Source organism: Aspergillus uvarum, assembly GCF_003184745.1.
Source record: "Aspergillus uvarum CBS 121591 unplaced genomic scaffold BO82scaffold_23, whole genome shotgun sequence".
Lineage (NCBI taxonomy): Eukaryota > Fungi > Ascomycota > Eurotiomycetes > Eurotiales > Aspergillaceae > Aspergillus > Aspergillus uvarum.
The window spans coordinates 417,889-438,935 of record NW_020291320.1 but is presented as its reverse complement, the minus strand read 5'-3'; the positions used below and the strand labels follow the sequence as shown (position 1 = coordinate 438,935).

Below are 21,047 nucleotides of genomic sequence, written 5' to 3'. Positions count from 1 at the left end.
TTCAGTCAGATAAGAAACAACCGCTCCCTGATAAACGGTTTAACTCCGCGGTTGTCTCCGTCATTTACCATTTACCATTTACCTTCAGTCGCCATCGGACTCGGTTCCAGTCAGACAGAGATCCCTGCTCCCGATTCCCTCGACTCTTCCCCTTTTCCTCTTTTCCCTGTCCCGCGCTGTGCTGTTTATAGCTCTCTTTCTTTGTTTGAAACAAGCTTTTATACGCTGGTGCCTGCGTTGCCATGGAATGAAGCTCTAGATCTTTTGCGTTGTTGTCTATCTTTTGCCCAGGTTTCAGCCACTTCGGATATTAAACAACCTGTCATCCAGCAACTCGACCCTCCTCGAAATCTCTGTTGCATCCTTTTGAAAAGAATCACTTTTGCTGGTTCTCATCCTTAATCATCGGGTCGTTCGCCCGTGATATTCTTCCTGTCAGCCTGCGAATATGGCGCAGAAGATCGATTTCAATGCGCTCAGAGCGCGCACGTTGGGGTCTGGGAACGATGAAGAGGCGGTTACAGTGGACACAAGGGGCTTGATCTCGAAAGTTCTTGCACGATACTCGGGCAAATGGTAATACTTTCCAAAGTGACTTGGACTCGAGGGATTGTCGCTGATGTCATACGCACAGGACTGTTCTGCGCGAAATGATACAGAATGCCGCGGATGCGAATGCCAGGAAAGTCACTATCAAATTCGAGACAATACCTTCAACCACGGTACCCCTGCCTCCAGCTCCCGATGAGAACACCGTGATCAAGCATACGATCTCCCATCATACGCTCAAACGCCTCCTCATATCGAACAACGGTCTTCCTTTTAGTGAAAAGGATTGGTCAAGGCTGAAGCGTATTGCTGATGGAAATCCCGATGAAACTAAAATTGGAGCATTTGGCGTCGGCTTCTACAGTGTCTTTGACGATTGTGAGGAGCCTTTTGTATCATCCGGAAAGGAAGCAATGGCCTTTTATTGGAAGGGAAACGCACTTTTTACACGCAGATTACAGCTGAACGAAGACGCCAACCCCGAGACCACGTTCGTCCTGGACTATCGCAATGACTCCACCCCAATCCCTTCGCTGATGCAGTTATGCCAGTTCTTATCCAGTAGTCTTACTTTTGTCAGCCTCGAAGGTATAGAGCTGTGGTTAGACGATTGGAAAGTGCTGCAACTGTCCAAAAAGACAGCCCCGAGTGTTGACCTTGTTATTCCAAGAGACGTCGATACAAAGACGTCTCACGGACTGATGAAAATCCAGTCGGTTACTCGGGAGGTTGCCCAGGTTGACGCTGAGTGGATGCGAGTTATCGAATGGAAACCAAATGCAAGCATTTTCAGCGAGGGCCTCCGTGATACTACAGGCTCGTTGCGCACCTTCTTCTCACGACTCACCGGCCAAAAAACCTCGGAAAAGCCGTTGAAGACTGAAGTCAATGATAATACAAGCGACATCGGCGAGATGATCAAGACCTCAAAGGCATCTGTCTTCCTTCACATCAACACTGCTAGTATTCAAGCGTCTGTCAGCCAATCGTTGAGCAGTGAACTTGAAAGAGCCACTCGGAAACCACCGCCGAAGAAATCGACAATCGCTATCTTGACACCTTCATATGATACTACTTTAGCCTCCAGAGCTTCCGGCCTGGAATCGGAAATTCTTGCCTCTATACTTCCCTCGAAAGATGGAAGGATCTTCATAGGTTTCCCAACCCATCAAACAACAGGCCTCAACGCTCATATATCGGCACCTTCTGTGATTCCCACGGTCGAGAGGGAGAGTATCGATCTTAACACTCGATATATCAGCAAGTGGAACCTTGAAATGCTACGGGCGGCCGGCATTGTCTGTCGTATTGCGTGGACTGCGGAGATGGCATCCATAAAATCCAGGATACACCTTGGAAAGAACGATTCCAACTCAACCAAGATCCGCAAAGATGATATAGGCGATATTCTCCCCGAAGCCATCCATACCGCAAACCAATTTGTGTTTCGTGAATCGACCCCATCCTCAGTGCTGGGGCAGACAATAGAAGACGCGTTCTGGACGTGCAACAAAAGCTCCTCGATTGAGGTTCTGTCAACATGCGGTGTAATTCAGAGCCATCAAGCACGCATAGCTCCCAAGGATCTCAGCTTCATGGATTCGATTCCAGTTTTGCCAGATGCTTTCGTGACAGGTGCTAAAGATTTTGTCAAGAAATTGACGGACTTTGGCCTGGTGACTGATATCACTGTGTCCGACATCAAGAAAGAGTTGGAGCGTACTACGTTGCGCTCTAGTCAAGTCAACGAGTTTCTTGCTTGGCTCAGTCGGAAGGCTGTTGCGGGTCAGCTCGATACTTATTCCGTTCAAAGTATCCTTAGTGTTGCAGTAGCAAGCGACGAAGAGAGCGCCGATTCACAGGGCAAATTGATTGTCTTTGCGGGTATCGAAAGCTTTCTGAATCCGCAAAAAATACCAGCAAGCTTGCCCTTGCCACCATCCGTGGCACCATTTAAATTCACAAAGAATCTTGGGAACAGAGAGCTGGAGGTAATGGGATGGACAGAATTACAAGTTGTCACCTGGATCCTTTGGCTGGTTGAGAATGCTGGCAATCGAAATATGCTCCCAGCAGCTCATGATATTACTCAGAACCCGTCATTCTCCGGGCAGGTTCTTCCCGTAATATCGAAGCAATGGGAGTACTTTAGCCCGAAATCGAAGCAAACAGTGAGCAATGTGCTGCAATCGAAAACCATTATTCCAACCAAGTTGGGGATGAAGACTCCACCCGAAACATATTTCTCTTCTGTTCGACTATTCGATGATTTACCTGTTATCCATGGTCTTAACGGTGTCAAGGAAAAGTTCTTGGCATCATTAGGAGTTCGTAAAACAGTTGAACTCGGAGTTATCTTCGAACGTCTTCTCAACTCATCTGAGTCTTCGGACTCAGGGAACAGCAGCGAGCGGGGGTGGAGTCATGTCGATCTGATACGCTATCTAGCATCCGTTCAAGCAGACATCCCTTCGAAGGATATCAAGAGGCTCAAGGACACGAGCCTCTGCCCAGCTGAATACCGCGATGGACAGGCTTATAATGAATCCAAACGCTTTGAGACAACGCGCTACAAGATATGCGAATTGTTTGAGCCTAAGGATTCACTTCGAGCGCTTGGATTGCCAATCATTCAGTGGCCCGGAAAGTATCTACCTAGCAGCAATGAGGGCAAATTTCTATCTATGCTTGGCTTAAGGTCTTCTCCATCCGCCGCAGACTTAGTTGATATTATGGCGAGAGCAGCCTCAGAGAAGAACTGGAGTTTGCACACAAGAGCCATGTCATACTATATCGCTGAGTATCATACAAGCGGCTATGCTATCTTTGACTGTGGCGCAATCAAGGTTCCATTCCTACCTGTCGAAGGGTCGGACACTTTAAGCACCCCTGGGAAATGTTTTACTGAAGAGGGTGCTACACTATTTGGCTTTCAGATTCTCCGGAAGGATCTTCATCCGCATGCCTCGAAGTTTGGAGTAAAGGAGCATCCTGCTTTGAGCGATTGTCTAGATTGTCTTATGCGCCTGCCGCCATCTAACAAAAGAGACGCCCGGGTGGTATTCAAGTACCTTGCCGGAAGGGTATCGGAACTCAGATCCCGGGACATCGATCGTGTTAGCAATGCTCAGATTGTGCCCGTCTCGACTGCTCATGGCTCAATGGACAACAAGTCTTCCGTGCGTCACGTGGCGCCCAAGCTCTGTTACCTGGGAGAAGGCGAGGATTACAAGGACATATTTGATTTCGTCGATTTCGATCAGGAGGCCAATCTATTTCTTATGGCAGTGGGCTCCAGGCGTGAGCCAACGAGAACAGAGCTTGCGCATATGCTAGTAAGAGAGCCTGCAAGAGTATCGGCCACTTTTCAAAGTGCAGATAAGTATCTCAAGTTGCTTAGAACGCTTGCAGAGCATCTCCCAGTGCTCAAGAAAGACCGAGAATTGTTCCTGGAGATGAAAAGATCCGGGTTTCTTCTATCCAGCAGAGACATAACGTCTCTGGCTCAGGCGAATGTCAGCAATGATGTCGCGGGCTCAGAAGACGAAGACGAAGAACAGAGCATTAAGGAGTGGACTTTGACCGTCGCCAAGGATGCAGTGGTTGTGGATGACTTCCAAAGTTTCAATTTGTTCAAGGAACATGTTTTGGCCGCTCCACAAGAAGAGCTTCTAGAGAACTTCTACCTTTCTTTGGGAGCAGTGCCGCTGAGCAGCCTGGTCGAAGAGCGCGCTCATTGGGGTGCAGTGGCAGCTGATCAGAGTCCAGCAGCTAAATTACAAAAGTTGATTCACGAACGCACGAGACTCTTCCTGCATGACCAATCGTCGGATTCCATACGACACGATGTGCGCTGGCTCGAAAAACATCTACAAGTCCAGGTGGTACAATCCATTTCCCTCACTCGATCTCTTAAGGGACGGCGTATATCTCATACTCAGAAGCGAAGTGCAATCATCACCCAGCAGCCATCCCGGAACTGGATATTGTGGATATGCCCGGGCAGATACGATCTCTATGAAATAAGTCAGGCTCTGGTGCATCTAATTCTTGCTAGACCGAAGCTTCATTCGACTCTGACCCTGGAAATGCTCCTAAAGACCGATCTCCTGGAGTTGAAAGCTCGCGGGTACAATGTCGAACGTATTCTCAAGCAGAAGGCCCAAGAAGCAAGGGTGGCAGAAGACAGGCGACAGAAGCAGCTTGAGGAGGAACGACAACGCTTGCAGGAAAGAGAAGCCGCCTGGGCTCAAGGCCAGACCCAGGTGCAGAGCCAGAGTCAGACACGCTCGCACACAACGGAAGATGAGCGGCAACTTATGCCAGGCGACTTCCCCGATTCTCCCTCGAGCAGAAATTCTACCCGTGATATGCAGGTTGACAGGTCGGATCAGGCTCAGGACCAGAAGCCACGCGGATTTCTGGCCAATTTGACCAAGCGGTTTGGGCTTGAGGGTAACCGGTCGCCTTGGAATGCCCTCAACGGGGAGTCTTCGAACACGCCAGTCCCTGGACCCTCTGAAAATGCTACACCTCCTCCACCTTACTCCGTCCAAGATCCACAGCAAAAGTCTCGTCCGGAAGCACCGGTCGCTGCCAACTCTCCTCATCGCCTGCAATCCGAATTGCTTTCGGCGGTTCAGGCGTGTCGACCCCATGGTTCGTCTGATGTCTATACCCGACCACAAACGAATGAGGTTACAGAAACCAAGTCCTACTGCGATGAGAAACCAAGCCATGATCTTGAATTTGTGGCTACTCTTGCTTGTGGCATCCATGTGCTGTTTGTCAAAACCCTTCCTGATCGATCGGCCTTCCTGGCAAAGAACAGTCTTGGAATCAACGTTTTCGCATCCCTGCTGATCGACTGTGCTGATGTCTTTTCAATGCGCTTCGACATTATCAGCATCTTTTATGACCCGGGAAAGACCATTGCTTTCAATCGGGCCGGTAGCATTTTTTGCAACTACTTCTTCTTCCAGCAGCTGCACGAAAAGCAGCTACTTCAGAAATCTGCTGGCACTCGATCCGAAGCACTGATTTATTGGTGGGTGATCCTGTGCCATGAACTGGCGCATAATCTTGTCGAGGATCACAGTTCCGCACACAGTTTCTACACGTAAGTTCATTCCGTCCTCGGTCTCGGGAGGATATTCCCAGGAACCTAACAATGGCGCAGTGAAGGATTCGTTGCGCAGTACTTCCCTAAAGTTGCGGCCAAGCTTGTGACCCCCAGTGAGGGAAATTGAAACCTCGAGCGGATGTTGATGATGAATTGGCATTGGGTTAAGTCTTTGTTGAGTTGACTTTAGACAGAGATGATGATGATGATGTCTGCTGTAGAGCATGCTATCCCGGAATTCGTTCGGCATAGAGTAAGCGTCAGATGAAATACTTTACGTCTATAATATAGCTCTACCTAGTGTCAAGTACTCGAGTCCAATCCAGAGGATGCAGGGCGTTTTCAGGGTTTGGTCTTATGGTTTTCATGTATGTACATTTGTGGTGGCTAGGGATAGATAGACCTATGCATATATTGTGTAGAGTGATTTGATTTTGAGGTGTAATACTACACATACTACATAGTATGCATGTACAGTGCAAGTGGCGGCGATGAAGTTCGGACCGAAGAAGATCTTAAAGTTTTCCTCCGGTATTTTCAGGAACCGAGCGGGTGTTTTCCGTACGGACTGTACGGAGTAGTTACTACTCTGTAAGTTACGGACTACTAGTGTCGCCACTCTCGGAGTGGCGGATTCTGCATCTTTTCCTGATCTTACGTTCTTTATCTGATAGCAAATCCACCTTTACGCCCCTCCCTCCTTCTCCTGTTGTTAATGATCTCCTCCCTTTTATTTTGCTTGTGAATGCACACATACTATCAGATATTTCTTTGCCTTACCTTAAAGTCTGATCTTATTGTGGGTCTGCCTGCAGACTTCATCTCGGATTTCTGTGTCCTAATATGGCTCCCTCGTTAGGATTCTGGGAGTCAGCAGGCGAAGGCCAAACATCTACTATAAGTCACGATGCTACTTCATATGGAATCCCACCCAAGAACATATTGTACATTGATGCATATGACTCCTTTTCTTACAATGTCGTTGCCATGCTGGAAGAAGTTCTCAAGGCCACGGTCACAGTCCTGAGAATTGACTCATCATGGCCCAATGGTAACATGGCCGACTATGTGCAGCGTTTCGAGGCCGTCGTTCTTGGACCTGGTCCGGGCGATCCCCATATCCCTCAAGACGTGGGGATCATGAGAGACATCTGGAACCTGGATAGCAGAAACCAACTACCTATTTTTGGAATCTGTCTTGGCTTCCAGAGTTTATGTTTACACCACGGGGCTTCGATTCGTCGACTTCCATACCCCATTCATGGGCAGGTGCGTCGCGTTCAGACGGCACAGGAGGACATCTTCCGAGATGTTCAGGAGCTGGAAGTCACGCTGTACCACTCGCTGTACGCTGAAATGAAGCCAACCGTGTCCGTTGACGGTCACCGCAACGGGTTTGTTGCGCAAGATCTGGATCTCCTTGCCTGGTTGTCCCTTGAGCAAGACGGCGCATCCCATCAGACACGAATTCCAATGGCTGTTCGCCATAGGAAGAAGCCATTCTGGGCCGTTCAATTTCACCCGGAATCCTGCAAGTCGGATAGAAAAGCATGCAGTGAACTGCTCAAAAAGTGGTGGGATGCGGCTCTCCGATACAACAAACTGAACGGACGAGGCAGCTACAGCAACATGTCAATTGCCGCTCCTAGGTCATCCGGTGACTTGCCATCTATCCCGGACATTGTCCATACTATGTTAAAGTGGAGTGCATCAACGTCGAGTCACTCCTCCTTTCGAACTTTCCAGTCCCAGCAATTAGGAGTCGAAACAATTTGCGAGGCTCTCAACAGTCCCGGGTCAGCAGCTGTCGTTTTCAAGTCCAACGGCCGGCACAGCATCATATCTGTACCTAGCTACAGCACTTGGAGGCTCGAATACCATGCGCAGAACAAACGTCTGCTCTTAGAAAAGTTATCAATCGGCAGCGCAAAGAGCTCAACCAGCGATCACCAAACCACCATCGAGGATCGCTTGTCAGTATCTCGGTTTTGGAACGCACTTCAGTTTCTCATGGATGCCAAAAAAGTACTTACGGGCGATGACACGGTCCCATTTTGGGCCGGCTTTCTGGGTTACTTTTCTTATGAAATGGGACTGGCTTCCATTGCCCGTCCAAAAAGCCACGAACAGGACTTCCAAGGGACGCATGCCTCGGGAGCCGGTGGTCCCTCGAGCGATCCTGCAGATGCCAGCCTGTTATGGACTGAAAGGAGCGTGGTCGTTGATCATCACACGGGCCGCGTCACTATTCAGTCTACTTGTGCGACAGATGATTTGGCCAATGGATGGCTAGATGAGACACTGTCGTCTCTTCAAATGCTTGCCACTTCTGACAAAATCGCTGAAACCGAAGGTACGATGACAGAGTCACAATCTTTGGATCGCATTCTTGAGCAGGGTGTGGTCCGATTTCCGGATCGTCAAATCTACCAGGACCAATTCGACGCCTGTCGTGCACAACTCCTAGCTGGCGAATCGTACGAACTATGTCTTACTTGTGAGACTACCATATCATTGCCCTCAGCAGAAAGCAATAGTGGCCGCAAGGAGTTTCCTTGGAAACTGTACCGGCGCCTTCAGAAACATAATCCTGCCGCCTTCAGTGCTTATGCCAGACTAGGAAACCTCAAGATTGTCAGCAGCAGCCCTGAATGTTTCCTTAACTGGGACCGACATTCTCGGTTGGAGATGAAACCAATGAAAGGAACTGTGAGGAAGACGAACGACATGACTCTTGAAAAGGCGCGCGAAATCCTGGGCACGACCAAAGAGATGGCAGAGAACCTCATGATTGCCGATCTCATCCGACACGACCTCTATGGTATCTGTGGCTCGGGAGGGGTTCATGTGGAAAAGCTTCTCGAGGTAGAAGACCATGGGCGCGTCTATCAAATGATCACACATGTCATAGGAGAGGTCGACCCCAATCGACCTGGCTTTGCGACTCAAGATATGCCACAACTACAGTCATACGGAATGTCAGCATATGGCCTCACAGCGCTGCAACAATGTCTCCCACCTGGCTCTATGACCGGTGCGCCGAAGGAACGGTCATGCTTGCACCTTTGCTCGATTGAAGATCGAAAGCGGGGAGTCTATTCTGGTGCAATGGGGTTTCTTGACCTCGGTGGTGGAGGGAGCTTCTCGGTTCTGATACGCACCGCCTTCACTTGTGCTAGCGACGATGATGCCAACCAGGTCTGGCGCATCGGCGCAGGCGGCGCAGTCACCATTCTTAGCACTGCTGAGGGCGAATGGGAGGAAATGTTAACCAAGTTGAGAACAGTTCTTGGTGCATTCGTGCCGCTTGATTGCCGGTCCGTAAAGAATGACTAGCAGGCCTCATTGCCCTTTACCTTCTTACCATACATTGTTTTACTTTGATTGATTGCAGAAGAGACGTTGCAAAAAATCGCATTCAACATCTACCATATACGGTGCGGCGTTTGGTTTTGCGTCTCGGGCAGGCGATGCCCGCAGCTTTGGCGGATTTGTTTTCACACTGATTCTATTCAACAAGATACCCTACTAGCATGTTGCGATTCGATTACAACACGAGGATTTTCCTTAGAATCTCTTACAATATCTCTTTCCATCCACACCTGCCTCATTGTAGTTGTAGCCTTTTTATTATTTACCGTACAGTACAGTGCATTCAGCGACTGATCGACGTTGGATGCAAACACGCCAAACATCGTCACCTCCGCGGAGAGTTGCCTCGAACGATCTCTCCAGCTTCGTTCTCTGTTACTTCTTTGACACCGATAGAGTCTCGTAGCACATCTATTTTATAGCTTCGCAAAACTCCAAGAACCATATAAAACCTGTGCGAGCTCACCGAACATCATGGCCACCGCACCCGAGTCCTCGCTGGAGGAGATTCTATGGCGATCCCCGCCGCACGTGCAGATGATGGGAGGCTATCTCCATTCGAACAACAGTATGACTTCGTACCCGGCAGGCAGAGGATGTACCTTCGCACTATCTATACTAACCATCTCTCCAATGACTAGTTCTCTTCTACTTTGCCGAATCCCCCTTCTTTGATCCCACATCCAACAATGCCTCCCTCGCCATCCAAGCCAACTACAACGAAGCCTTCCGGCAATTCATCGAGACCCGCGAGGCCTTCGAAGGCCGGCTCGCCACCATGCAGGGCCTGGAATTCATTGTCTCCTACGATCCGCTTCAGGCCGCCGCGCAACCGGACGGGCGATTCGCACACGAGCCCTCCAACATCTGGGTGATCCGGAAGCAGACGCGGCGCAAGCGAGCTGGACAAGACGACGAGGTGGAAGTCCTATCGACCTACTTTGTCGTCGGGGATTGCATCTATATGGCACCATCCGTTGCTAGTGTCATTGGCAACCGAATCGTAAGGCTGCCTGCCTGCCTCCTTCCATCCTTTTTTAATAAGCGTCTGTCTCAACCGCTCACTCCGTTAACCCTGAAATTAGCTTTCGGCCGTGACCTCTCTCACCAGCCTCCTCAAAACAGCATCAACACTGCCCACCTTCACGCCGTCGCACGGACACACCTATCTCCCGCCGTCGGCCAAACAACCCGACTCCGCCGCCCAAGCAGCCGGCACCGCAGCGCAGCAGAGCAAAGAGAACACGCCGATGCCCGACGCACCCACGAAAGCGCCTCTGGTCGGATCGCAGGTGGCGCAGACAGGCGGCTCCGTATACCAGGATACCCGGACGCTGGCGGAGTCGTTCAGTCTGCTGACGCAGTACGGGGATGAGTTCATGGATGAGAACCCGCTGGTCGGCGAACCGGGTTCGTTCCTCATGTCCAAGGCCGGGGATGCGGCGGCGGCGGCTGGGTTGAGTAAACAGGGGCCCAATGCCGGTGGTGCAGCGGCTGCACGAGTAGCCACGCCGCAGGTCAGAGTGGACACACCGGGGAGGGGCTCGGAGAAGGGAGCTGCGACGCCGTCCGCCGCTGCGTTGGAGGACAGTAAATCAAGGAAGAAGAAGGTGAAGGTGGGGGGTCTGAGTTGAGGTCCGGTGTTGGCTGGGTTCTGGGGGAGAGATATGATACCCGTTTCACTTGTTATCGGTCTAGGCTCGCTAAAGGGTGCTAGCTACTCTTGGGAGATATGTCGTGAAGCACTTGCCATTCAGTGGATTCATGCTGGAGCGAGCTTTGCTTCTGCGTACTCGCATCGGCTTTCATTGTATTCTCAAGCACATAATCTCTAGAGGTATGGGATGCCGTGCATAATGCTTAGGAGGTCCCAACCGTTTTTTTCTGTGTGAAACAGTGCTTGCTTCGGCTTGAGTCTGATCTCCATGTATATATTCTAGTTCTCAGTCTTCCGGTAGGCAATGGCATGCTCAAAAGCTATGGCTGCTCTAAGATATAACCTTACAGGTTCTTCTTATTTGACGAAGGTTATAGGGTAACATGAGATTATCCCGATTCATGACTATAACTATCCGAAGGTAAATTCATCTAAAGGATTCGAAGCTAGGTGCGGCACCGTCCCCGACCCACGCTCTATGAGTCAACCTCCATCGTCTCGGCCTCTTTCGTCTCCTCGCCGGCTTCCGACCGCTCCAATGCGTCCAGCAGAGGTACGAGCAGCTGACCCTCGTATAGCTTGAAGCTCTCGATCCTACCCCTGGCCCCCTCGGGAGCCAGACCCACCACGCCGACGGAGGTGTTATCCACCGTCAACTCCTTATCCTGGGAAAGGGTCTCCTTGAGGGCCTGCAGGCCGTGGGTGATGAGCTCGTCGCGCGTGGAGCCGGCGATCTTCTCCAAGTTCCGCTCGAGGTAGGTACGGGCCATCTGGGAGCGGGCGCCAATGGCACAGGCCACCATCTCCTGGGTCATGCCCGAGGGCTGGAACTCGAACAGGTGGGGACCGGCGTCGTCGACGCCGGCCACGAGCAGGCCGACACCGTAGGGCCGCTTGCCGTAATGTTGGGTGTTCGTTTGAGCGCGATCGCCGATCTGGCTGACGATGCGGTCGACGGGCAAGGGGCGGCCGTAGGTCATCCGCGAACCCAGCGACTGCTGCTTCATGAAGTTGGAGAGCACCCGAGCGTCCGAGGCGAGACCGGCGATGGCAATGCCCATGTGGGAGTCGATTTCGATGATCTTCTTCTGGTATGACGAGAGTTCTTCGGCATTACGCTGAGAGGGGGGGGGGAAAGGAGGTGGGCAAGATGTCAGCTTTATGAGGTCTTCTTCTTGTATAGGGGAGAAAAATTGGAAGACCCTTCATGGGGTTTGGGGAAATAGTGGCTGGGCTAGCCTTACCTTCAAGCCGACGAGCACGGCATGTGTCTTGTTGACCAGTCCCACCACCACAGATCCTTGCTTCACGGCTTCCTGTGCGTATTCAACCTGGAATATCCGACCTTGCGGGGAGCTGTGCGCATAGTCCTTGATTAGCACAGCGCCTGAGGTGTATTTGCGTTGCGTTTGGAAGAATGAGAGAAGCTGGCGATAATACATACAAGGTGACGGCATCGTTGTCGTAGTTGTTTCTGAACATGGCGGGAGGATGTGATGAGGATCGGGTTCAAATGAGGAATCAAGGGAGTGAAGAGTAGTCCGATCAGAGAGTGATGTAGGAGATGAGTGGTAGTGGGGGAGAACAGAAGAGAATGAAGCGCAAGATGGGATGGGAGATAGAGTGATAGTAAGTTAGTAGTGGAGGAGGTTCGGACAGGCAGAGAGCAACTGACGCGGTGACGGCCAGGCCAGCGAGAGCAAGAACGAGAGCTTCCCGCCGCTAAGTTAGTCAGTTAGCAGTAGCAGTAAGCACTGCAGTGCTGAGGTGGTGCTCCTCCGCCGCTCCGCCGCAGTTGATGATGGTTGCCTGAGGCTGTCAGCACCAGCACCCGCGCCCGGACGTCACTGACTTCCTACTTACTCGTAAGTTAACTTAGTCCGTCCAGCTAAGCTGCCTGCCTATCCCACTCCCTCCCCATTCTTCTTACTCACTTTCCCTTCTACTCTTGGGCTTCCATGCAGTCGATCCACAACCCTTATTCTCTTTCACTGGATCTTCCTTGATACTACTTGCTCAGCGTCTTCTGAGCTTCCTCGCTCTCCACCTTCCCCCTCAACAAAGCTATTCTTCCCTATCGACCCCTCCTCACACCGACTGGGGCTCCTCCGCAACCATGACCGCCGGACTCAAAACAATCATCGCACTCTCCTTTGTATGCGCGCTTCTAGTTCTTTATTCTTTTTCCAAATCAGACGCTTGCTCCTACTGATGCAGTTCATCCATAGGTCCTTGCCATTGGTTTTCTTCTTGTGATCCTCTCTTCGGCTCTCTGGCACAACTTCCTACCGTTGCTTGTGGTTGCGACTTATGTTGTTGCGCCCCTGCCCAACTGGATCTGCTCACGATGCGCCAATCCGGATGACTTTATGGACAGCTCCGGCAACGCAGCTGCCGACTTTGGCCGCTTCATGACCGGTTTCTTGGTATTGATGGGTATTGGTGAGTTCGCACTTTTCGTTCCCGAAAGCAGGATCTGCGAGCGCTCCCGTAGATATCCGGTGTAGAGTGCTTTGAATCACGGTGCTTGCGATGCTGGTTTGACTTCTTGAGGCCGTCTGAGATAGCTAACCGAATTCACTCGATACAGCTCTCCCAGCCGCCCTTGCGCATTGCGGTGCGATCGAGATTCCCGCTATGGTCATGTCAATTGTTGGAGGTCTCCTCATCTACGGAACTATCATCAGCTTCTCGATGTTCTTCAAGGAGCAGGAGGACTTTTAAAGGCCGAGCACCGTGCTTTCCAGCAAGGCAGGCTTCGCGTTGGATACCCACCCTGCAGAATGTTTCTCCGCCTAGCATGAACCTATCCCGTCCCAATGTGTCTAACAGCTTTTCTTATTTTTCACGAGCCATCGATATGATTTACCGTTCCGTAGGAGTATTACGGTGACTTGGCGTGTTTATGGGGTTTGCTATGATTTTGTGTTTGTCATTTGGCGATGCGGTCGATGTATTATAGCCACAATGCAATTATATAGAATATTGGCAGTACAGGCCTATACTATTGCCGGTCAGATCATCCGATATAGGTTATCAAGTTGTCCGAATCACCTCGTCATGCGGCCATGCGTTCCGCCTTGAACTCATGATAGGATCACGTGGGATCGCGCTCCGCCGGCGCGTTCGTGTAAAAATACCCGCCGGTCGTCCACCAGCGAAGCACTTTGTGTACTTACGATTCTCAATTCTCTCGCTACCCAGTAATTCGCGACTTCACGCTATGTGAGCTGCTTGTATAGTTCTAGATACGCAGAATGGATGTCTGGACTGGCGCGATCGCGTTAGAGGGCGGAGCACAACTCCACGGTAAACCGAATCCGACAAAACTGCTTGCGTGCATCTGCTGAATCCTGTATTCAGGTCTACGATTAGTCGATAGATCATCCAACTGGCAATCTGATCTATCAACAGAATCATGTCTCAGCTTGCGCTGCTTCGTCAATCCGGCGCTTGTACCTCTCCACGCGCGATCTGGTCCGAACCTTGAACTCCATGCGGGGAACCCGGAGACTACAACATGGCTCAAGGACAAGTTGACGAGTACGATTTGGCTGGAAGAAGACGAGCTTGACCGGCTGCAAATATTTCAGTGCCCGGTTGGTCTGCTTGTTCGTGTCGACAACGGCGCACTATCCAAGGTCTCCAGTACCGGCACAACCGACCTATTGATCCACGGCGTCCTCTCAACGACAACCTCCTCCGAAAGGCCTCCCACCCCACCCGAATCATCATCACCAGATCTGGAAGACCAGGTTCTATCCGTCACCAAACAAGAGCTCAGAATCTACGCTACTCCCATATCTGCATCTCTAATCACAAGGGCACAATCCGCGTGCGCACCCCCTAACACCGACGACTCCTTACACGATGACGAGTTCGCTCACTTTCTCCCGGACATCTACTCTCCAAGCCCCAAACGCAAACGAGTTGCCACTCTCTTCGATTCCGTCACACAGCATCATAAAAGAGTCCGGCAGAAGGGCGGCGAAGCGGTGTCGCAATTAATGGCACACTCACTCTCGCACGCCTCCCAACAGCAACTACAAGCGCTACGGATCAAGCGAGAATCCGAGGAACCTTCTCTTCCTCAGATCGAACGCATTGCATCGCAGCGAGCACGGTCCCTTTCCATCGGAGGGACCATTGCAGGGAAGGCGCTTGAGTCTCGATTCGATACCTCTCGACCCAGCAGCAGACGGGGCCATCTGCGGGATCTGGGCTCTCGGAAAGGTACGCCCAATCCATTCATCGACTCCGCCACCACTACTACTTCAACTACATTCAAACAAGACTGTGGATCGTCACCCTCGTTTACCCCAGGAGGCAAAGTTGAACATCCGACGACACCGAAAAACGTGGGGACAATCATTGCCGAGAATAAGAACACAATCACGCGGACGATTCTGACCTGCATGCGGCTTTATGGCTTCAACCGACCCACAGCGACACGCACGGGAGGTTCCAGTAGACCGCAAACCGGGACCGGGGTGGGATATCAGGATGAGACGCCGGAGGAGAAAGAGCCGCGCATCATGGCAGATGTCGGGTCGAATACAGATGAAGATGAATTCAAGGCCATGTACCACGCGACCTATCGCGCGTCAACGTTCGCGTTGCGGAAGTATCTGAAGGAGACGGTGGCTGCAGATGAGTCTGGGCTGATGGGGCTGCCACCATTGTTGGAGAAAGCGAAGGCGATGACGTGCATTGATGAGTTCTTGAGACTGTTCTGTGAGGAGAACTAAGCCTGGCTGGTACAGGTGATGAATAATGAGTTATGATAAATACATAGTAAGCATCTTGGGTTGGTAGAGTCAAGGTGTCCGAAGGTGTAATCAAGTACGCGTGAAACCCTGGGGATCACTTTAGAATAGATTATGATACCACAACATCAAATGACACGGTTTAAATCAATCTATGGATGGAATCTGATTGTATTGTACTCGAGTATACATGCAACCCTCGACCGGCCGATGATTCTTCCGAGCTCCGACCGGGCAAGCAACTGCATCATCGCCGACAAGCTAGCGCAACCTGCCGATAACCAGCCCGAGCATCTTCTACTACCTACCTTAGCTATTTCTCACTCAGCGACTACGAAATCACCACCACCACCGTCTTTTCACTCGCTCACACACTTACAGCTCGATCAGCTTGGGCAACATGGACGTCTCCAACAACCGCCTCTTCCGATGGTCCAAGCCTGAATGGCTCAACAACTCCGCCGTCCGCAATGCAGGCGTCTACACCTCCGGCGCACTGGTAAGCTCTCACCTCTTCTCTCTCTTTCTTTCTTTCTCTCTCCGCGTCCCCAGTCCACCCTCTCTCACTACCATAAATCCGAAGCCCATGTGATTTATACTAATGTTCAATGTATCGAACAGTTCTCCCTGGGCTTCTTCTTCCTCATCGACGCGGCCGCCTACTCGCACAGCGCCAAGAACGGCTCCAACGTGCACGTGAAATTCGTCGACTGGATCCCCGGCATCTGCTCGGCGCTGGGGATGCTGGTGATCAATTCGATCGAGAAGTCCCGGCTGCATGCCGATAGCTTCAGTTACAGCGGGAGTGGGGTCGCGTGGAAGGCGCGGTTTGTCTTGTTTCTGGGGTTCGCGCTGTTGGCTGGGGGGTTGGCGGGGAGTGTGGTATGTTTTATTTCTTGTTCCCTTTATTTTCTCGTTTTTCTATTGGGGCTTGAGCTTGGGCTTGGGGCCTTACGGGGGGGGGGCGCATCTGATGTCTTACGTGAGGAAGGGGATTTGGCTCGCTAACAATCGCTTCGCAGACGGTCATGGTACTCAAGTATCTGATGAAGTCGTACCCGTTTCCCACCTTGTATTTTGGAATCGCGAATGTGATTGCTAATGGGTTGGTCATGTTGAGGTATGTTTTCTCTCTTTCTGGCGAAGTCAATGGAAAGTGGCGGGGGCTAATGCTGTTAACGTAGTTCGGTGGTGCTCTGGGTTTCGCAGAACATTGAAGACGATTATACCTATAATTTGGCTCTATGAATGAAGATCAAGGGTTGGGGTGATTGAAGAGGGGTATGGTGGGTGGCTTTGGGAGAGAGGTCGGTCGGGATAGGTTCACTACTGGGCCTAGGGAGGGAAGTTATGATTTCAGGTTGAGCAATCAACGAGCTCTAGTGCTTTTTCTGTGCGTGATCGGCGTTTCTGTTCTATGTTGTCTCTGAATGCATTTGTGGGTTGGTCCTTGGTCGTGTGTGGTTCGTTTAGCCTGTTAAATCGCGCATGTTAATTTATTTCTTTGATAACATGTTTTCGGACGATTTATTTAATAATTGCAGGTGCCTGATGGCAGCATTGACTGCCTAGGCACACTTATCTCGAAAAAGGAGTAGGAGCAAGGGCACAAATCGTCGAGTGGACATGATTGCGTGGATGAATGTTGCCTATGGTGCCTTCTTTAGGCCGCCGAAAACTTCCTATCGATATATGTATACGTATTGCCAAGAAGAAGAAAAGTCAGAACCGACAGGCTGAAAGATATATTATTCCGTAAACAGACTTCCTTTCTTTGAACCTATGTAAAATGTTCATTGCAACAGCTAGTCAAAATAGGCGTAAAAGAAGTGGGCATATCTCATGCATAGCAGTAAGGACTCATGACATGCAGAGCCATGTAAGCGGATGATCCCGCCCCAAGTGCGGGACATGAGCTGGTTCATGGAGGTCCAGGTCCCAACATGGACGCAAGCCAAGTGCTTGTCGCCAGGCATTTTGAATCCCAGATCGACAGGCAACTTTATCAGTAGCCAGGAAAGACGCTCTGGTAAGTATGCAGTTGCCTGATTGTGCTCGGAAGCAGTTTACCGTCGGCGAGCTGTGAAGATGTTCCTGTAACTTATGATTCGACAAGCCCAATAACCCGGCCTTCGTGGCCGTACAGCTAGTGGCGAATTCGTGCAGGGCGTGCGACAAACCCCATAATTTCGGCCTTCAAAGCCAAGCCGCTCAAGCAGACTCAACCTGGTGAGCGCGCAGCTTATCCATGAGCGCATCCACAGCGTCCATATCGCCAGCGTCGATCTTGTCGCGGGAGTAGCCCTCCGGCAGGTTCTTGGTCACTTCATCCATGGCAGGTTGGTAGTTGCGGACCGCGGAGGAGATGGCGTAGATGGCCTTCTTGCGAACATTGGGGGTGGAATCGGTGGTGGAGATCGTCACAAGCTTCGGAAGGGCGTTGAGAACGACGAGCTGGCATTGTCGTTAAAATCCTAAGCAGAGAGGTTTCGAAGGGGGGAGAAAAACATACCTTATCCTGTGCCTTCTCGTTATTCTGCACCGCAGTTCCAATACACCAGGCCGCCATACGTCTCATCTCCGCCTCCTCGTGCTGCAGCAACTCCACCAACGGAGTCCACAGGCCCAAGGGCTCCAGGTTGTTGGCATTGTCGATGCCCTCGATCAGCTGCTCAAAGTTGTCGAACGCGATCAGCTTGTTCTCGAGATCCACCTCGTCGGAGCGCAGTGCCTGCATAGAGGCTTTCATCAGGTCGGCGTCGGTGGGACCGCCGAAGAGCGCGGATAGCATCTCGGGGTTGAGACCGCGCGAAGCGGCGCTGGAGGGCTGTGTGGCACCATCAGCAACAGCAGTAGCCCTGTTGTTGTCACCTTCGTCGGCGCGGTTCTCGGTGGAAGCTTTGATGCTCCATTTGAGCAGGTTGTTCATGTTTGGGTCCATTGTGTGGAGGGGCTCTAGAGCAGAAAGTGTTGGATGTTGAAAAAATAAATAGATCAGTCGTGACTGCGACCTAAAATATGCACTATTACAGAACAAGCAGAAATGAATCAGTCGTTTGGAATAATTATGGGTATAGTGGGTGTTGAGGAAGTAGGAAAGGCTCCGGCCAGTCTCAACAACTAACAATTTGGCAGGCGAAAAAAAAACCGGAGTGACGTTCGGGAGGGATCCAGAGGGTTCATGCGGTTCCCGCTATCTTCCACTCTCTTCCATCGCCAGCTTACATTGGCAATAGCTAGCAATCAAGGGCTATTATTTACTACCATTCAACCATGCATCTAGTCAATGAGGGTCTTCTAAGACCATTCATGCTTCTAGGTTCGATATCCTCTTCTTGGGGACGGTAATTGCTATCGGATTGTTTGCGCAGTGCTGGCGATGAATACCCCGCCATCGGATACCCCGCGATGCGGTCATTTGTGATATCAGATCAAGAAAACAGTCAACCGTCAAAACACCTCGTGCCATTCGTCTGACATTGCATGTATGTCCTTGGTCGTCGTGTTTAGGCGAACACAAAACCTTAGGTACATCCTCGAGGATAAGCAATTGATCCAGATGCTCGTTGAATTGGCCCCTCTCCTTTGACCCCCACAAGCATCAATCACATTAGGGGCGGTTATGAATGATCAGGCATCAGTCGATCGATTGCCGCCAGATTACCAACGAAGCACTAACTAATTGTTTACATTAATTCCGGGTTTTTGTCGAGCCTTCCTCCGAAAATTGACCCTCTTTCCGGTCGGTCAGCAATGAGGGAAGATGATCATGGACCCGTTCAGGGACACCGAGCACAAATGACAGAGTAACGCTAGAAAACGTCCAGATGAATGAGGGGCCGACACTTTACGTGAAGTCAATAAACAACTAACCCCTTGAACTATTGGCTCCATTTTCTTTCGAATCGAAGGAAAGGAGAGGGATCCAGAAGCCGGAGAGGCCTTCCGACCGTCCGACTATCAGGAGTTTTTGTGGAAGAAGGGGTGGGGGGGGGAAGGGAGCGTTGATAATTCCTTGGCCTAGAGACTAGACTAAGCTACTATTATTATCGCGCGTGGCATCATCGGACATTCATTCAGCAACCTGTTCTCTGGTCCGGACGGCGGCGACGACAGCAACCCTGGATCAGGATCGATTGTGCCCCACGAGGGATGCGCAATGCGCAGCAATACTTTTACTCCAGACTCCAGACTTTCCGCAGCAACAATCATTCTGCCTGAAGGCAACCACTATTTGAATGTTGGGTGTGTGTGGAAGGAATTGATGAGTGAAGGGTGTATATAAAATGGGGAGGAATATTTGGGGGGGAGATGAGAATCTATTGAGCTTGTGGTTCGGAAATCGTATTCGCATTACACATTTACTTCCTCCTCCATCTCTTCTCCATTACCCGGTTTTTCCACACCCCCAATTGTGAGGCCCTCCCCGAATTGGGTAGTGTGGCGGTGACAGCAACTGGCACTAAAGACTCACTAAGTTGAGCTGGTGCAATCAAGGAACTGCTTTACGCTCAAACTAGACTCAGACCAGTCTAGACAAACTCCCCACTATCTCTCTCTCTCTCTCTCTTTCTCCCTCCTTTCCCCCCTCCTTCTGCCTTCCCTCCCCCCTGGGTTTGTTTCCCTTGTCCCAGAAGGACAACTATACAGTACTGTTACCGAAGAGTTCAGTACACAACTCCCTCTTCTTCCTCCTGAGACCACTAGAGACCACCAGATCTAGGAAATAAAACCCCCCTCTCCCGTAAGCCAGAGCTCAACAACCCAATCCTGACCCATCAATTGACTTAATCCACTAATTGTTGCCAAAGGTGCTGTTGTTTGTGGTGGTTGTTCTGTTCTTAAGAGTGTTGTGTTGTGTTTTGCTGACTACGCACCCTCACCCGCCGGCCTCCTAAACTCTTGCCTCTCACTCACTCTCGTGCTCTACCGATAACTCACTCAACTCTCTTTCCCGCCCGCCTTCTCTTACCTTCTCTCCCTCTCTCCCTCTTCCTTTCTTACCTCTTCCTCTATCTCTCTCTCTCTCTCTCCTTCCCCTCTCCCATCTCATCATCATCACCACCACCCAACTTCACCACCACCACAAACCACCCTCCCCTCCTCTAATTCTCTTCTCTCTTTTCTTTTTCTTTCCGTAGTTCGATTCTTAATCCCACAGTCACCATGGAAGGTAAGCTTTCGGCCACCTTGCGTCTCTCGCTTGCTCCCCCAAGCTCTCCCCTGAAACCGTCCTCTCCCCTCCACCCCTCCCCCTCGTCTCATCTTCATCGTAATTCACCAACTCAACATTGCTGCATTTCGCTAACTGTTTTCCTTTCAAATTTACAGAGGAAGTTGCTGCTCTCGTCATTGACAATGGGTACGTTTTGAGATCGCTGATGGTTTCTGGCAATGGATCTCGTTCCTCATGTTCCGCCCATGCTGGGGGTTGAGATGGCAAAACATACGTGTCGGCTCCGGTCACGACCCTGAACAACTCCCGGTCGCCAACGTACTTGCCTCAATCTTCTTGCTCAAGCTTTGGGGAACATGAGAGCTATTGAGCTCTAACCACGATTCATGCGAAGCTTCTACTGAC

At 50.9% G+C, this 21,047-nt stretch overlaps 8 protein-coding genes across 8 annotated transcripts; 6 read left to right on the top strand and 2 right to left on the bottom strand.

Annotated features, from left to right (window-relative positions):
- The first annotated feature begins 55 nt into the window (after positions 1-55).
- On the top strand, positions 56-6,062 carry BO82DRAFT_66895 (histidine kinase-like ATPase domain-containing protein). The gene is made up of 2 exons (XM_025641453.1): positions 56-576; positions 635-6,062. Exons 1-2 carry the CDS (start codon positions 449-451, stop codon positions 5,670-5,672), a joined length of 5,166 nt encoding a protein of 1,721 aa, XP_025492580.1. The 5' UTR covers positions 56-448; the 3' UTR covers positions 5,673-6,062.
- A 297-nt stretch (positions 6,063-6,359) lies between these two features.
- On the top strand, positions 6,360-9,284 carry pabA (aminodeoxychorismate synthase pabA). The gene has a single exon (XM_025632342.1). The coding sequence runs from the start codon at positions 6,515-6,517 to the stop codon at positions 9,005-9,007; it is 2,493 nt and encodes an 830-aa protein (XP_025492579.1). The 5' UTR covers positions 6,360-6,514; the 3' UTR covers positions 9,008-9,284.
- Positions 9,285-9,442: 158 nt separating this feature from the next.
- Positions 9,443-10,962, top strand: med6 (mediator complex subunit MED6). The gene is made up of 3 exons (XM_025633260.1): positions 9,443-9,611; positions 9,685-10,046; positions 10,129-10,962. The coding sequence occupies exons 1-3, from the start codon at positions 9,518-9,520 to the stop codon at positions 10,675-10,677; spliced, it is 1,005 nt and encodes a 334-aa protein (XP_025492578.1). The 5' UTR covers positions 9,443-9,517; the 3' UTR covers positions 10,678-10,962.
- Positions 10,963-11,070: 108 nt separating this feature from the next.
- Positions 11,071-12,215, bottom strand: pre5 (proteasome core particle subunit alpha 6). The gene is made up of 3 exons (XM_025635087.1): positions 12,145-12,215; positions 11,945-12,056; positions 11,071-11,818 (listed from the first exon to the last, which is right to left on the bottom strand). The coding sequence occupies exons 1-3, from the start codon at positions 12,180-12,182 to the stop codon at positions 11,177-11,179; spliced, it is 792 nt and encodes a 263-aa protein (XP_025492577.1). The 5' UTR covers positions 12,183-12,215; the 3' UTR covers positions 11,071-11,176.
- Positions 12,216-12,599: 384 nt separating this feature from the next.
- BO82DRAFT_353930 (Vps55 family protein) lies at positions 12,600-13,667 on the top strand. Its single transcript, XM_025635086.1, has 3 exons — positions 12,600-12,855; positions 12,929-13,142; positions 13,291-13,667. The coding sequence occupies exons 1-3, from the start codon at positions 12,817-12,819 to the stop codon at positions 13,422-13,424; spliced, it is 387 nt and encodes a 128-aa protein (XP_025492576.1). The 5' UTR covers positions 12,600-12,816; the 3' UTR covers positions 13,425-13,667.
- Positions 13,668-13,885: 218 nt separating this feature from the next.
- Positions 13,886-15,549, top strand: BO82DRAFT_334385 (uncharacterized protein). Its single transcript, XM_025633259.1, has 2 exons — positions 13,886-14,009; positions 14,064-15,549. Exons 1-2 carry the CDS (start codon positions 13,958-13,960, stop codon positions 15,446-15,448), a joined length of 1,437 nt encoding a protein of 478 aa, XP_025492575.1. The 5' UTR covers positions 13,886-13,957; the 3' UTR covers positions 15,449-15,549.
- Positions 15,550-15,866: 317 nt separating this feature from the next.
- On the top strand, positions 15,867-17,011 carry BO82DRAFT_334381 (UPF0220 family protein; the record flags this gene model as incomplete). Its single annotated transcript, XM_025633258.1, has 4 exons — positions 15,867-15,965; positions 16,088-16,348; positions 16,489-16,586; positions 16,651-17,011. 4 exons carry the CDS (start codon positions 15,867-15,869, stop codon positions 16,712-16,714), a joined length of 522 nt encoding a protein of 173 aa, XP_025492574.1. The 3' UTR covers positions 16,715-17,011.
- A 666-nt stretch (positions 17,012-17,677) lies between these two features.
- On the bottom strand, positions 17,678-18,407 carry fes1 (Hsp70 nucleotide exchange factor FES1; the record flags this gene model as incomplete). Its single annotated transcript, XM_025631353.1, has 2 exons — positions 17,678-17,920; positions 17,979-18,407. The coding sequence occupies 2 exons, from the start codon at positions 18,405-18,407 to the stop codon at positions 17,678-17,680; spliced, it is 672 nt and encodes a 223-aa protein (XP_025492573.1).
- Positions 18,408-21,047: the final 2,640 nt, after the last annotated feature.

Coding starts and splice junctions, on each gene's coding strand:
- BO82DRAFT_66895 (XM_025641453.1), top strand. CDS start 449: ATGGCGCAGAAGATCGATTTCAATGCGCTCAGAGCGCGCACGTTGGGG. Junction 577..634: donor GCACGATACTCGGGCAAATG/GTAATACTTTCC, acceptor TCATACGCACAG/GACTGTTCTGCGCGAAATGA.
- pabA (XM_025632342.1), top strand. CDS start 6,515: ATGGCTCCCTCGTTAGGATTCTGGGAGTCAGCAGGCGAAGGCCAAACA.
- med6 (XM_025633260.1), top strand. CDS start 9,518: ATGGCCACCGCACCCGAGTCCTCGCTGGAGGAGATTCTATGGCGATCC. Junction 9,612..9,684: donor CTATCTCCATTCGAACAACA/GTATGACTTCGT, acceptor TCCAATGACTAG/TTCTCTTCTACTTTGCCGAA. Junction 10,047..10,128: donor GTGTCATTGGCAACCGAATC/GTAAGGCTGCCT, acceptor CCCTGAAATTAG/CTTTCGGCCGTGACCTCTCT.
- pre5 (XM_025635087.1), bottom strand. CDS start 12,182: ATGTTCAGAAACAACTACGACAACGATGCCGTCACCTT. Junction 12,057..12,144: donor GACAACGATGCCGTCACCTT/GTATGTATTATC, acceptor CTATGCGCACAG/CTCCCCGCAAGGTCGGATAT. Junction 11,819..11,944: donor CCGTGCTCGTCGGCTTGAAG/GTAAGGCTAGCC, acceptor CCCCCCTCTCAG/CGTAATGCCGAAGAACTCTC.
- BO82DRAFT_353930 (XM_025635086.1), top strand. CDS start 12,817: ATGACCGCCGGACTCAAAACAATCATCGCACTCTCCTTT. Junction 12,856..12,928: donor CAATCATCGCACTCTCCTTT/GTATGCGCGCTT, acceptor GTTCATCCATAG/GTCCTTGCCATTGGTTTTCT. Junction 13,143..13,290: donor CTTGGTATTGATGGGTATTG/GTGAGTTCGCAC, acceptor CACTCGATACAG/CTCTCCCAGCCGCCCTTGCG.
- BO82DRAFT_334385 (XM_025633259.1), top strand. CDS start 13,958: ATGGATGTCTGGACTGGCGCGATCGCGTTAGAGGGCGGAGCACAACTC. Junction 14,010..14,063: donor GGGCGGAGCACAACTCCACG/GTAAACCGAATC, acceptor TCCTGTATTCAG/GTCTACGATTAGTCGATAGA.